The following is a 16,178-nucleotide window of genomic DNA, read 5'->3' as shown; positions in this document are numbered from 1 at the left end:
TCTTACGTCTTTTGTAATCTTGTACAGTATAGCTTAGCTGTATTGTTATGAGTTGTTTTTATTGTATTATGATTATGAATTTAAATTTATTGCTCATTGATATTCATTCGCATTAAACTAATACCTTAACTCGACGGTTGTAGCTCTTCTATATGCTACCATCTTTGGACATGTTACGACAATAATCCAGCAGATGACCTCGGCAACTGCCAAGTACCACGACATGCTCAACAACGTTAGAGAATTCATGAAGCTACATGAGGTACCGAAAGCTCTTAGTGAACGAGTTATGGACTACGTTGTAAGCACATGGGCTATGACTAAAGGACTGGATACTGATAAAGTACTTAATTATTGTCCAAAAGACATGAAAGCCGATATTTGTGTTCATTTAAATCGTAAAGTCTTCAATGAACATCCAGCTTTTAGGTAATTATTTTTATATTAATATTCATTTTACATATCTTCTTACTAAAATAAATACAATCGCTGATATAGCAATAATAATAATTATTATTATTAAAATAATAAGTCTCTACAAAATATCATTTATGTAAATGACAATTAGTAAAATAATAATTATCTCTCGGGCAATCGCCCAGTGACTACTCGCTAATAATTATTTTCAATTAATAGTAAACTGCAATTAATAATAGACTTGCTATAATTGGTATACTTAAAATAGAATCGTTCGAAAATGATTTGTTTGGAGAGTAATAGAGACTATAATTGGTATTGTGATACAGGTTATTGTTTATCATGAGAAACAATGAGATCTTTTGTGTTGCAGATTGGCCTCAGATGGTTGTTTGCGTGCCCTAGCGATGCATTTTACAATGTCGCACAGCGCTCCGGGAGATTTACTGTATCACACTGGCGAATCCATAGACTCGCTGTGCTTTATTGTTACCGGTAGCCTCGAGGTCATCCAGGATGACGAGGTCGTCGCGATACTCGGCAAGGGCGACGTATTCGGCGACAGTTTTTGGAAAGACTCCGCTGTTGGACAAAGTGCTGCTAATGTACGCGCACTTACCTACTGCGATCTCCACACCATAAAGCGTGACAGATTGCTCGAGGTTCTGGATTTTTACCAAGCGTTCGCCAACTCGTTTGCTAGAAATCTCGTACTGACTTACAACCTACGTCACCGGGTAAGTTATTTATTTCCTAGTTAATAAAATAAAATAACAAATTTTATAATTAACATCAGAGATAGTTTCTTTATTTAATTTAGTTTAATATTTATACATCTATCATAGCACAGAAGTTTTTTTTTTTTTTTTTAATTTACACAGACACAACAATTCATATATTATATTTTCGAGGACGTATAGAATCGGTAGGTTAATATTTCTGTCTTTCGTTTTAGCTTTTTTTTTTTATATATTTAGATTTATTATAATTATATTTTTTGTTTTGTACGATTTATCGATAGTCAAAGATAAAAAGGAGGTAAACAGATAACGAAAATAGCAAGAGTAGTTTTCCCTCAAGATGACCGAGCTCTTTCAACCCTTCAAATTCAGTGGAAGTAAATAAATGAAATGCTATCTGAGAGAATAATTTATGGTTTTACTTATCCAGGTTATAAAATTCTTTTTTTCTTTTTTTCTTTCTTGATTTTTCATTATTATTTTAGTTTTTTTTTTCGTTCATCTCTCGATAATGTATTCCCTTGAGTCTTTACAATCTCTCCAAGTTTGTTTTTTTTTTTTTTTTTTTTTTTTTTAATGAGAAAAAAATTATCCCAAGTTTATTAAATTTCTGAGATAGTACTCCATTCTGGTCTCTCAAGTGCTCGTAAGAGTCGTAATGAAAAACAATGAATTCGTTATTTTCATTTTTCATATCGATATATTGTGTAATTTATACTTAAGCGTGTATAGTTTAAACTGAAATAAAATTTAATAACATCTCATAATATTTGAAAGTAAAGCGAAGCAGTTATGTTCGATGTGTTAATCAGACATTGAGCCACGTGAAAAAAGTTTATTAAATGAGACCGACGATGAAAAAATGGTTCACTCTTTTTTATTCCTCAAACCCTCGCTATGCATTTTACGACCAGCTAACTCGAGCATAACTTGTGAGGCTGGATCCTGATCCAAGACGGATCTAGTGTCCCGAGTTGCTACCTCAGCTTCTGGCACAGCTCCAACACCCCAGACCTCTAAATGTTTTATTGTAAAGTTTTCTTTACCACTGAGTTGTATATAATTCTGAAATGTCGTGCATGATATACTTGATTTCCCTGTTCCGTAATCACATTCGAGCCAAAGGCCAGGATAATTGAGCTGACCACCAATCAACAAACCATTTGGCATTGTCTGCTGGTGAAGATTTAAATACTGATAATGATTGTTGTAACCGGTTGCCGGGAACGTTAGTATATCTGGTTCAAGTTTGAATAAAAAACAGGACGAATTCCCGACAAAATTCGGACTGAGCGACCAGTTATCTGATGAAAACGCTCCAAACACATGATCGTCAGTGTCTTGTATAATAATTATCGTTGCACCTTGCATTGATATCCGTCCTAGCATCGTTGAAAAGGATTCGCCGTGTACCTGACTAGAAAACAAAAATCGCCATTCTTTCCGGAGTTCATGGGGCAGACTGACATTCAAAAATAATACATCACCCAGGCCGAGGATACTTGGGAAATGCGGTATATTTTCTAACCCCTTACAAATTGGCAAAAGATTTAGGTCGTTAATACGTCCACTTGTATTTTTATCGCCCTTTTTTTGTGATACCAAAAAAAGACACTGAAATACGTGGGACTGGATCTCTTTGAAGGTTCCACATACACTAAACCACGATTCAATAGTATCTGCTGTTAGATTATCACCATGTTTAATTAAATCCTCGCAAAGGCTCTTTGAGCGTACAGCGATCCTTCGTGTGTTAACAGTACATCCAATACTACTCCAACTTAAATAATGATTATTACCACAGTTTTTTTGTAGTCTCAGGTACGAATTGATAGTTGCTTGCACGTACTGGAGAAATGTTGCTGTTGGTATTTCGTATTTCTGTTCATCCTCTATAAACCCATCGAATAGTAATTTGGTACGTTCCTCCGGACTCCCACGTATCGCAAACACGTACAGACGACCAAAGTTTTCGCCGTTTATTGCAGACACTTTTTTACCGGGATCATGGCATAGAAAACGCACGACAAACTGTAGTAGAATATCATCCAGGTGGATAGACCAGTGTTTAAAAATATCCTCCCGTTTTATTGAACCTGAACTCCGAGACATGGACTTGAAAAGATTTTCCACTAGAGTCAACTCCTCGGACGACAATAAATTTGCCGAGGATGCTGAGCGACTTGATCCATGACCCATCTAAAAAATACATAATGAAATAAATATGTTTATTCAGATAATAATACACTTTTAGATCGATATTTAACTGGGTTAAAAAAAAAAATATTTTTAAACAACAGCCTCAAGAAATATTTCTCAACTAAATTTAAATACGAATAATTTGAAACTTTTTTATTGAAATTATTTTTTTTTTTTTTTTAAGTTTGTTTAAATTCAATTGTATCAACAACTTTGGAACTAACTTTAATTAAAAAAACGACATCGGTAACATTGATTCGAAACTTAATATTTTATTCATACAGCGACTGAAGAATATTTTTGTTTATTTTATCTAAATTCTTTATACTATCTGAGTGTATTAAAATTAATTTAACACTTAATCTCAAATAAAATTCTTATCAGTTACATTATTATTGTAATAATATTTAAACAATAAATTGCAATAAAAATAACATAAATTTATAAATTATTATTTTTTGTAATCACTGTATCGGAAATCATACGAGATTATTAAGATTATATTAAGTTTATAAATAAATACCTTTTGTAGTGGAAGTCAATACGTCATCCAACCTGCTCGCAACGTACAATGTACAATATACATACATCAAAAGTTATTATCTCCATCAAGAGAACCCCCAAACAACTTGATATGTCATGTCTTTAATGACGTATTTTCTTCTTCAAGTGTCATTCATTTTCGATGGACTTTTAATTGATTCCGTTTTAAAATCACATTGGAATACCTATCAATTGAACAAATAATCAACAATAAATAAATAATTAAGATTAATAACAATAAAATACCTTTATATACATATATATATATATATATGATATATTTTGAGGTTAAATAAGTTGACTAACCAAGCAGTAGCTCCACTCTGTGCTTATGATGAGCAACTACAAAGCTGCTATTATCGACTCGTATAAAAGTTGCGCAAGCGCAACTTTTTTTTTTTCATTTTCAGTATCAGAGTATTAAAAGAAAGAAAAAAAAAAGTTGAGCTGATCTCGCAATATATATTATCACCATTATCTCAACTAACTTGTTTTTCTTTTTCTTGCTCTTTTTAATACGACTGCAGTCTCCTTCTTTTATCTAATTAGATTTTTTTATAATCATTAAAAAATTATGTAGCGTAATGTTATTAAAATAAGAAATGAAACGTAATTGTTTCATAAAACTTTTTTTTTATTATGAAATTTCTTGGAAATAACAAACTTGTTGAAAGGGAAAAATATTACAGATTAAATAAAAACTGTTAAAAATTTATACGCTGAACTCAGTTGGAAGTAAATTATTATTATTAATTTTAAATTTTATAATAAAAATAAATATTCCGATTTTTTATTCCAATACTTTATTGAGCGCGCTCTAGATTTCTAACTTTATTTTATCTTATAATTTTTAACTTCACGTTTTGTCTAGAAAATTAATTGTAATCTTCTTCAATGAAATTAATTTCTTTTTCTTGTAGGATTTCTTTGAAATGAAAAGTTTATTTCACTCCGTAAAAAATGTTTTTTATAAAAAATTGATTAATAAGTCGAAAAATAATTTTTTTCTTAACAAATTTAATTTATTCAAATTGATACAAATAAAAGTGTATAATTATTTTTATAGTTAGTGTTTGTTTTTACTATAAATAAATGATTCCACAGTAGACAATTCGACAAGTCAATAACGTTTATTGATTATACTCTACGTAATATTTATTTTATTGGAATTCAAATTTTTAAACATTTTTGCTAAATTACAAAAATTTTCGAAAGTTAGAATTACTTTCGCTCTCTGATCAATAATTAAAAACACTTCCAAATCATGATTAAAAATTTATAAGAAGGAAATTTGAATTTGTTCTGAATTCTAAATGCAATTAAAAGTTTACTTTGTAATAAATGTAAATACTAATTGAAGTTATAAATTTGAAATTTGCATAAATAACTTTTTGTAAGAGTTAATAAAAAATAAATATTTTAAGTTATTTTAGCGGATGTTTATAATCAGAGTGCAGAGTACTGAGTAGTTGATTAATTATCACTTTATTTTAAAGGAAAATATCGAATAACTGTTAATTAACTGTCAAATTAGTAATTTTAACAAACAAATTGGTTTTCAGCTCATATTTCGAAAAGTCGCGGATGTACGTCGTGAAAAAGAGCTTGCAGAAAGGAGGAAAAATGAGCCTCAATTGGACCAGACACAGGATCACCTCGTGCGAAAAATATTCTCGAGGTAAGCATCAATTATTACTTTTCAGGCAATACTACTCATTATTATAAAAATATAAATAATAAGAAAATCTTAAGTACAGTATTACAAATATTTTATGTTTGATATTTTATCTGATAAATTACTCGATTTAATGAATCTATGATGCATTTATTTTCATGTTTAAAGGAAGCTAAAATAAAATAAAAAAAGTTTTCAGTACTTGTAATATACATAGTATTATATTATATAAAATAAAGTACAAGACTTAATGAATAAAAAATAAGAACACGCGCGAGTAAACGGATTTGCGACGCCTGATGTTGATATCGAAATTCAGCCGCGGTAATGTATATTTAATTTTTAATTCACTTGATTTATTTGTTTATTGATTTTAAAAGCAAGTTACTTACATATAAAAATGAAACATGCAGTCGTTGAAATACTTGAAAGTGATTGAAATTATTTATTAATACAGCGTTCGCTAATCCGTAGTGTACCTTAATTATTAATTAAAATTAATATTAATATAAGTACTCGTACATATAAACTATGTTCATTAAGACTAAATAATAGCGCAAATATTATTAAATTATATAAAATAATAATATATACGAGGATAACAATAATATGTAATGGTGATAACACGAAGTGTTGATCTCGTGGCTGAATACTGTGCCCAAAAAGGTTCAAGCCCGATGAAGTATCTCATCATGGCACACCGAGAACTACACCAGCTCGTAAGCCTCAGGACTCCGACGAGGAGCTGACAGTCAACGTCCTGCCACCGTGGCCCAGTTTTAGGCAATTTCATTTATTACGTATTTATTTAATATTTACATTTTCTTTATGCCATTTTTTCTTGCTATGTATTTATTATTATTATTATTATTATCATTATTATATTGGAGTATAAATTATTTATTCCTATATTAACTGTCATTATTATTATTATTATTACTATTATTATTATTATTACTATAAAAAATTAGTACTCTAATATGTAAGCTCGAAAAATTTATTTGTAGTTTCAATAATTTGAGTTATGATAAGAAGCTAAACTTGCAAGACTCTTAAATGGTAGAAAAAATATTTTTAGATAAAATTTATTATTTAATTCAATTAAACAGCAATTATTATCTTAATTTATTACATACTTTTTATTTTCAAAAAATTCAGTACAATATTTCCATTCAAATAAACAATTTTAAATTGTAACTTGTATGAAATAGTTACAAAATTATTTTATTCTATATTTATATTCCTCGAGCAAATATCACGACAATAGTTTTACCTGTTAATTAATTAAATTGCAAAAAAAAAAACTTTCTGAATGAAGATTTGTTGACAAAAAAAATATATTTTCGTTAGAAATAATATTACAACAGTGAATGTGTGTCATGCATATTTGATAATAAAAATAATAACTCGAGTTTCGTATTTGAGTACCAATTAAATAAATTACATTAAATTATCTTTCTTTCTATTTTAATCGCTTAACGTATCTTTTATTGTGTCAACTATATCTATTATTTTTTTATTGTTTATATTTGTTTTATTTTTAATGACTATTATTATTGAATTATTATTATTATTTTTTGATTATTATTATTATTATAATAAAAATTAAACTCTTATTGTTATTAGCAACATCATTTTTTACTTTTATTAATTCTGTTCTATTTATAATATTCATTGTTATATATTATCTTTCATTACAAAAATTATAATTATTATTATAAATATTATTCACTTATTTAGTCCAAATCTCTATTAAAAATATTATTATTATTATTATTATTATTATTATCATCATCATCATCATCATCATATATTAGTAAAACTGCGTAATTATTCATGTATACGGGCGAGAGAAACTTTTGATACATACGACGATAAATTATTATCATTGTCACTAGATTTTTCGTTCAAACTTTTGGTACTCATTTTCATTGTAATTTATTATTATTATTATCATAATTTTTTTGTATATTTAAAAAACTACTAAAAAAATCTACAATATCTGCGACGCTTTTTATTTAAATTACATCCCTCAAGACATTTCGGACTGGATAAATTTAATCAAACAACTATTCATTAATTGATTAATTAATAAATTTACATCATTAAATAAATAAATCAGTAAATTAAATAATAAACACTCCGAAATGTTTTAAGCGTCCAAGGGCAATATAAATATTTATACGAATGCTAGAGTGCTGTAAATTATACGCCTTTAGAGGGTTATGCGCATTTATGTTTTTTTTATTATATATTATATATTCATATCAAATTATTAACTAGTATTATTACTATTACTATTATTACATACATATATCTATCTAATATTTCTTCTATACTTATAGAGGCGCGATGACGGCGCAAGCGGACGCGGCATCATTCGCAAAAAGGCTTTGTCGCGGTAACAATACGCCAGTCGACTTTACTTTACTTTTTACTTATTTTCTTCCACTACGCTAAATACTCTTTGCTCTATTAATGAAACCATTTCATCTTTACTTGTAAATATTACAGTCAAGTATTACAATGTAAAATTTTATACAGTTTTTGGAGCAGCATAAAGCTTTAGCATGGCAAATATTCCGTTTTGAGCGTTAATAAATTCAAGTTTTTATATATCAATTTTAAATCAGTTTATTAGTAACTAACAGTCCGCTTCGGGTTCGCACGGGTATTTAACAAAAATTTCAAAATTAATTATAATATAATATAGCCTATGTCACCCGAGGATAGTGTAGCTTCCCAACAGTAAATGAATTTTTCAAATCGGTTCAGTAGTTTTAGAGCCTATTCAATGCAAACAAACAAACAACAAACAACAAACAAACAAACAATCAAATCTTCTCTTTTTATAATATTAGTATAGATTAAACAATTGATGTTTAATATATGTTAATTAATTAAATAATTAGTTTTTTTTTTCTTTGAATAAATAAATTGCTTTCATTAAACGATTCAAATTATAAAAGTTTATGTAATTATTTAATTGATGATTAATGACTATATATAAGTTTTTTTACTGTATTTTAGTAATTGGTAGAAATTAATTTAAAAAATTGATTAAACTAAAATAAATTATTTAATTAATTAATTAATCATTCATTTCTAATTAACCGATATCCATAATTAATTTATTTAAATTCTTCGTAGAATTTAATCAAAATTAAAAAAAAAATTTTTTGATTGAAAATCAGAGTTATTAATGTAATTAATTTCTTTAATCAATTTGCCCATTTCATTTATTAAAATTTATTATAAAAGTAAAATATTTCTTGGTACAGGAAAATTTTTATTGCGCCCAACTCTGCAAGTATGTAACTAATACCTCCGTTTCTATGTCACTTTTAACTACTCTTAACATCAAACAACTTAAAAAGTACCCTATTTTTAATCTTCATAATTCCCCAAAAAACCTTTTCTTTTTTTTTCTTTTTGCAAAGTCGACTGACGTACGGCAGGCTTATAGATGCCGAGTCTTGTTACGTGACATATAGTTAAACGTCTGAACGAGTACATTAAGCCAGTACCGAATTGTTATGTTGTACGAGCGAATTCTATTCGAGGCACATGTCACATTCTCTTTCTAGTCTGTATCTCTTCTTACTTACTTATAACTTGTTCCGTCTATAATATATATTCTATTCTATCACAATCGTTCTCTTTTCTGTATTTTTCGTCAATTATTTTCTCTTTGACTTTCTCTCGCTCAATTAATCTCCGTCTATTAATTTAATTATTCTTTCATTGATCGATATTTTCACTAATTTAAAAAAACTACGCTCTTAGAAAACTTATTAAAAATCAAAAAATAAAAAAATCAAGAGTAAGATAGAATTTAGTGTAACTATTTTTTATTATATTTATTTTATGTAATCTCTTTTATCTTTTTAAAACTCCCATATCCTTTCCTATAAATTTAATTTATTTATCGTAAACCTTGTGCGCTAAAGCTCAGTATTATATATAATGATAAATTACATATTACTTATACTTGAATTATATTATTTATTATGCCAAGTGCATGCGATATTAAACACACTCTAGGATTCAATTATATCTCTGTCACCTGTACTTTAATTTTTTATATACAAATTATAATATTATTAAGTTATTCGAATAACAATAAATTTATTTATATTTACATATGTATAAACTGAAAATATAAATTTTAAATAATTATTTTTTTGATATTTTTATTCGAATAGCTTTTATTTATTCACAATTGTATATCGTCAACTTAATAATGCTTAATGAACTATAGTATTTGATAATTTTATTAATATACTTCATTGTTTATACATATTTATTATTATTATTCTCATGTATAAAATGAATTTGTCCCGAACTTGTCTACAACAAAAAAATATCAAGATGTGAAACAATTTATTACTTTTTTGAAACGTTTTGATGAGATAAGATTATTTCTTTGAATTTTTGGGGAAAAATATGAGATTTTTATTGAATTAAAAATATTCATAATTATTTTGACATTTTGGACATTTTTGGGACAGTGACATTTTTTTATTAACCACAATTAATTTTGAAATTCGAAAACGTATTGATTATTTTTTGGGTCAACATTGAAACCACTCATTCATAAATATTGTAAAATTTTTCTTAAAGAAAAAAAGTTAAAAATAAATTTTTTTTATTATTTTTTATTATTTCACATTCTAATTTTTCAATTCAATAAAAAATCCTATAGTTTTCCCAAAAATTTACAAATGCACTTTTACCTTTTCAGAACAGTCCAAAAAAGTACGAAGTTAGTGTTACGTGGCTAGCAACTGTCTGAATTAAAAATTTGTTGTTTAAAAGAATTTTTTCACTACCCGAGCTGTTAAAAATAAATTATTTAATATAATTAATGTTCATTAATCATTAATTTTTTAGACATTTATCGCCATTTTATCACGAATATATCTTTTTACTTTCCTGTAGGCACACCAAAGTAGGTTGCTCGTGACACCGCTGGAGCTGTTCCCTTTTATAGCCTCTGTAGCTATTTTGTAATAAATTAATGTAAGAACGCAATAATAAGTATAATTAATTAACACCGAAAAGTATTTTTAACTAAAACAAAATGTTTATTTGCTATCCGTACTAACAATATTTTTTTATATCATAAAAACTTATGGATGAAAATATTAACTGTCGGATGGATAAATATTTGAGGAGTCTACATTTTAAAGAAGAAATAAATCTGAAAAATGTAGTATCCACTTCAAAAACAGTAACAACAATAACAGTAACAAATAATTTTGGACTAATCCGCGTATAGTATCCGGCCTTTTTTTAATACCCCACTATATATCTAACCCGATATCGTTCATTTAAGTCGATTGTTCATGTGAATTTAATTTTTATTTATTTTATTTTATTTTTATTTTCTCGACACAGATTCCGAAGAGAGCGACACGCGGCGGATATCGAGAAGGGCGACAGCAAGGATAGCAAGGACACCGAGAGTTCTCATACCAAAAAACCATCCTCCGGAGAAGAGTCTTCAGCTCCGCGTCCTCGTGCGAGCAAATGGGGTCGTCTTCTCGGTAATATTTCTTCTTATATTTAATCAACGTTGCAAATTTTTAAATTAAAAATATTGGAATTAATAAATCAATTTTGAATTGTCAATGGTTAATATTTTCATGTATCAATCTGAAGTTTATTTACATAGCAACACAAAGGTTTCAATTAGTTGTTTTGATTGTTTTTCGGAAATATAATTTTTAATTATTTATTGAATCTTTACTTCATAAAACTAAAAAAATTGAATGATTTTCAAATTTTATTTCTATTTTTTTTTTTATTTTATACGAAAAAAATAAACCAACGATTTTCCCTTGCTGAAGAATATCATCAAAACATCTCCAACGTGCGCTGGCGATAAAATAAAATTAAAACTTCTATAGGGTAGAAGTACCGGTTTTAACCACTTATAATTTCAGTTTATTTGTTGAAAATTAAACTTTTAAGATATTATCTTCGTATAATTTTTAAAATTTTAAATTTATACGAACAGAATTTATATAAGCCGACATTGTGTTGAAAATAAGTATATTTAATATTCCTTCGATTAATCTCTAGATAATATTTTATAATAAAAAAATTTTTATATAAATCAATTGAAAGGTTTTCAGAAAAAAATGATTGAAAAATCCTTTTTTTTTTTTCGGTCTTCCAAGTGTAGAAAAAATTTCAGAATTATTGAAATATGTTTCAGTTGATAGTTAAAATTACTAATTGACTATGATATTTTGTAATTAAGATCAAAATTAATTATTTGCAACTCAGCTTTTGATTTAAAAATGCTCAGGATAATTAATGATTGAATTATTAAATTTATTATTAGGAAGTTCGAGTTTGGATTCTGGAAGCGAAGGTGGTACCGGTACCGACACATTCAAAAGAACATTAAGTGCTCGTGATTCAAGACCAAGTTCTAGTGCTGGAACAAATAAAGTATTTCCAAAATTAGGTAAATTGAGTGGTACGATTGAGGAAGTTGCTGACGCAGAGACAACAAAAGACCCTCCGCAAACAACGACATTGACGGTAGAATCAAAGCAATTGTCACTTCGACGTCTTGAGAGTTACGACGGTGGTCTTATAACATCACAACCTGGGCAAGATCGAGAAATACTGGCAGCGGTACTCGAAGTTAAAGTTGATCTTAAACTTGAGGTACAGCGAGTAAATCAACGGTTAGCCAAGTTAGAAGACTTGTTACAAACTGTAATGAGTAGACTCCCACCTCCTAGTTCTCAAAGTAGTGCTGCTGGTAGTTCCCAAGGTGGAAATGACGCGGGTACGCAAACACCTTCTATTTTGCCAGATAAATCATTGCCACCTTTGGACCCTATTCGTGAATTTGGTGAAAGACTTCAAGTCAAAGAACTACCCACCCATCATCACCATCACCATCATCACCATCATCAGCAGCAGCAATCATCCGACAGTAGATCCAAGGACTCGTGCACAGAAAGACTGACTGGGGGTTCTGCTGACTACAAATTATCGTCAAGAGAGGTAAACAAAGAATTATTGGAGCGTCTCACCCAGGCGTCGACGTCACGAGATGATTCTTCAGCTCTTGGACCACTAATTCTCCGTAAACGGCGTAGTAAATCCCGCAATAAAGGTGTCGCTCCTCTTGCGCCACTTGCTACGCAACCAATTAGCCCGACCGATGTGTCGGAAACAACGCAGATGCTTGATGCCGACGAGCGTGAATCAGCAAGTGCGGATAAAAGTGAACGTAAAAGACCACCGCCAAGACCTAGAGAATATTTGTGAAAAATTGTTAAACTTATAGCTTGGTGTTTTTATTAATTTATTTTAGTATTATTATTATTATTTTTTTTAAGGTGCTCACGTCGTACGGAATTGATTTAAATTCGTGAGATTTGACTGATTGTTATTAAACAAATAAATATTTATTATTAATTATTATTATTATTGATATGGTTTTAAATTAAATTATAAAAAAAAAAATAGAAAAGTATTTAATAAAATAGCAACGACATTTACCTATTAAATGCGTCTGCTAATGCCTTCGCTGGAAACTGCTTGCTGCGAGCGTAGTTGCGATTGATTTTCATTGGAGATTTAATAAGTTTTTAGTTACTAATTACTGATATTATATTTTTAGTAAAACGACAATGTGAAAAGATATTTACACGTATAATTTATTCGGATTATCGTTATTTAAAAATATAATGATAGTAATTAATTATATTCATAGGTCGTATTTATTCGTAAGATTGTTTTTAGGAACTTAAGATAAGTATGGATCTGGAATAATTGAGTAATAAATTGTTCACGTAGTAGAGTAAAAAATACAAGCGCAATAGATAGTATTGGTGATAATTGATTATGAATGATTATAAATATTAAAAAATATCCGTGAATATAAGATTAATTTTAATGATTTTAAAATCGAAGTATTTCCACGAGATTGATAAAAGAACTTGATTCTTACTGTGATGTTCAGAGGGATACCCGTTGTGATGGAAAAAAAAAATATTTTTTTTCAGTTCAAAGTTTATACCTTCAAAAATATGTTTAAAAAAAATTACAATTGATCGATTTTTTTTATCTGATTTTGCTTAAATTGTACAGAGGACAATGATTAGTGTCAATTGTATTACGAGAGACAATGAAAAAAATAATAATATATACAATATATATATAATTATATATATATAAAATTGTATCGTCGCATTACTTCGCGTCGTTGCGTTCAATTTAAGTTTAACAGAAGTTTATTTAACCGTTAATAAATCATTTCTTTAATATTTTTTGTTCTTCAATATTGTTATTATAAATAATCGTATTTTTTAATAAAGTATCATGTTTGAAAGTAATTAGAATTGAACAACGCGAATTGATGAATAAATAACGACGCCAAACAGCAATATTTATATTAGATGTATATAATATGCATAATGTAATTATTAAAATAATAAATTTTAAGTAAAAAAAGATAACATTTGTACATAAAAAGAATGAAGTCAGTGTCCGGAAACCCTACTCCGAGGAATTAAAAAAAATACTAGTCTTCTCTGAGTCGGCAATAACTGGGGGTTTCTTATTCTGTAGATCACACCATGCCTAAGAGCTGACGTTTGAGTTCCGAAGGATCCACGAGCGAAGAACTAAAGGAGACTATAAGTTTCCTCAAACTCAGAGCGCTGTTTTATAAAAAATATTTGGAACGTCTATTAATATTAAATGACGTGGATTACAAGTACTTGCGAAAAGAAAAAGCGATAAATATAATTTTAACGCCACTTAGTGAAAAATGTAAGCATCATTTTTATTGTCAAAATCTTAATCAAGCTCTAATAAAATTAAAACTGTATATATATGTATAGAGAGTATGAAATAGTTGACTGGCGTAATATGTTGTGTATACGTGTGTGTCTTTTTATAATGCCTAAGAAAAATAAGAGAAGAAAACAAATAACAATATTCATAAAAATAAAAATAAATACATAATATATATAAATGAATATAACATATTAAATTATTATCTAAAAATGAAAAAATGCCTACGTAATTCAATCATAGAGTTTACGTATAGTATATATTTAATAAATGTATAGTTTGCTTTAATATTACTCTCTTAATATTTTTATCATAACAGCACACATACATACACACACGTATACATTGACAATATATATTTAAAAAATACCAAATATTAGGCTATGAAAGAGTGATGTAAATGAGAGAATAAGAGACAAAGATAAATTATTTGATGTTATTGAAATTATCATAAGAACAAATATGGAGATTGTTAATTAGGTGTTAAAAGAATGAAAATTCAATAAAAAGCTCTGGACTCTATTTGCAGAGCGAAAAATTTTTTCTGAAGTGTTACTTTGATGAAGTACAGTGAATTTTCTTCTTTATATGCTATTGTTATTAAAATTTTGGAACTTTTTAGTATCAAAAAGCAAGAAGAAACTGAGTAATTAATGATTGCAAAGTAGATATTGATAAGTACAATTATCGAATGAAGCGTAAACAAATAGAGTCCAGGTCTCTATAAGTAGTTAACAAATGTACGAAAGTTTAAAAGATGTTGATAAATTTTTTGGAGTTTTCAGTATCGTTGACAAAATGTCACATTAAAAATATGTGTATTTTAATTATAAATACTACACATTTTTTTATAGACACCGACGATTACTATAAATAATAATAAAAAATAAAAATAAGACCGCCCTTCGTGCAAGCTCGTTTAACTGCCTTCCTTCTCACTCAAATTGCTTCGAAAACAATGTGCAAACTTTAGGATAATATTATTTTTGCATCGCTTAAAACAGCTAATGAGAATAACAAAACGACAAAGTTACAAAAAAAATTAATAAATAATTTCATAAATCAATCAATCAATTATTTAATGAGTGAATTAATTAATTTAAAGAAAGAAAAAAAGAAAATATACGGATTTAGTTATTGTGTATGATATTGAAAGACAGAGCTATGAAACGGGTCTAATTGAAGTTAATTATGACAAACAATGAAGCGACAGTACATTAAGAACAAGATTAATAAAAAATAAACATAAATATAAATAAAAATGAATTAAATAAATATATATTGAACAAATATATAATAAATGAACAAACATTGTTATAAGAATCGTGAAAGGGTGTAAAATTTTGCTATCACAACTGTTCGTCCAACTTTTTACTTGGGCTGTGCGCGATGTTGCGAAAAAATTCTCGTCATTTAAATGATAATTAATATAAATAAATAAATAAAATCCCTTGACGTAAATTGCTCTTCTTACTGAAGATGAAGTTTTATTTTTCACGCTGAATAAAACAAAACAATTATATAATACATGAAAAATAAAGTGAATAACTGTGCAATTATCGGAGCTCATTTGCATTTCATTTTTACGACGTATTATTTTAAGAAATTATAAATAAAATAATGAAATGTATTAATTTTTAATAAAATCAAGGGATACCTTCTAGTCTTGGCTTTCCAACGTGTATATTTACTATTTATACAAAATAATCTGAAATAAAGTTTATGTACGTTTATCGTACATATCTCATAAACAAATTATTTTATTAATTAAAAAG

General features: G+C 27.8%; 2 protein-coding genes across 6 annotated transcripts in view; one reads left to right on the top strand and one right to left on the bottom strand.

The window, feature by feature from the left end:
- The window catches only part of LOC123262565 (potassium voltage-gated channel protein eag), a 62,727-nt gene extending 46,569 nt beyond the window's left edge, over nucleotides 1–16,158 (top strand). For 2 of the 4 annotated variants that reach the window (XM_044724798.1, XM_044724797.1), the window contains 6 exons: nucleotides 144–429; nucleotides 791–1,154; nucleotides 5,462–5,577; nucleotides 6,241–6,357; nucleotides 10,975–11,123; nucleotides 11,927–16,158. In XM_044724798.1, coding sequence (XP_044580733.1) covers nucleotides 144–429; nucleotides 791–1,154; nucleotides 5,462–5,577; nucleotides 6,241–6,357; nucleotides 10,975–11,123; nucleotides 11,927–12,870 — 1,976 coding nt within the window. In that variant the 3' untranslated portion in view covers nucleotides 12,871–16,158. The remainder of the gene's footprint in view (nucleotides 1–143; nucleotides 430–790; nucleotides 1,155–5,461; nucleotides 5,578–6,240; nucleotides 6,358–10,974; nucleotides 11,124–11,926) is intronic. The other 2 variants (XM_044724800.1, XM_044724799.1) reach the window with 1 other exon arrangement.
- LOC123262573 (MTOR-associated protein MEAK7) lies at nucleotides 1,654–4,306 on the bottom strand. 2 transcript variants are annotated; one of them, XM_044724811.1, is made up of 3 exons: nucleotides 4,206–4,306; nucleotides 3,880–4,084; nucleotides 1,654–3,356 (listed from the first exon to the last, which is right to left on the bottom strand). In XM_044724811.1, exon 3 carries the CDS (start codon nucleotides 3,354–3,356, stop codon nucleotides 2,025–2,027), a length of 1,332 nt encoding a protein of 443 aa, XP_044580746.1. In that variant the 5' UTR covers nucleotides 3,880–4,084; nucleotides 4,206–4,306; the 3' UTR covers nucleotides 1,654–2,024. The 2 variants fall into 2 exon arrangements, with proteins under 2 accessions (XP_044580746.1, XP_044580747.1); XM_044724812.1 differs by having other exon boundaries at nucleotides 4,146–4,255.
- Nucleotides 16,159–16,178: the final 20 nt, after the last annotated feature.

The sequence above is a fragment of the Cotesia glomerata genome, linkage group LG4 (genome assembly GCF_020080835.1).
Source record: "Cotesia glomerata isolate CgM1 linkage group LG4, MPM_Cglom_v2.3, whole genome shotgun sequence".
In the NCBI taxonomy this organism is placed as follows: Eukaryota; Metazoa; Arthropoda; class Insecta; order Hymenoptera; family Braconidae; genus Cotesia; species Cotesia glomerata.
This window is presented reverse-complemented; position numbering and strand designations above follow the sequence as displayed.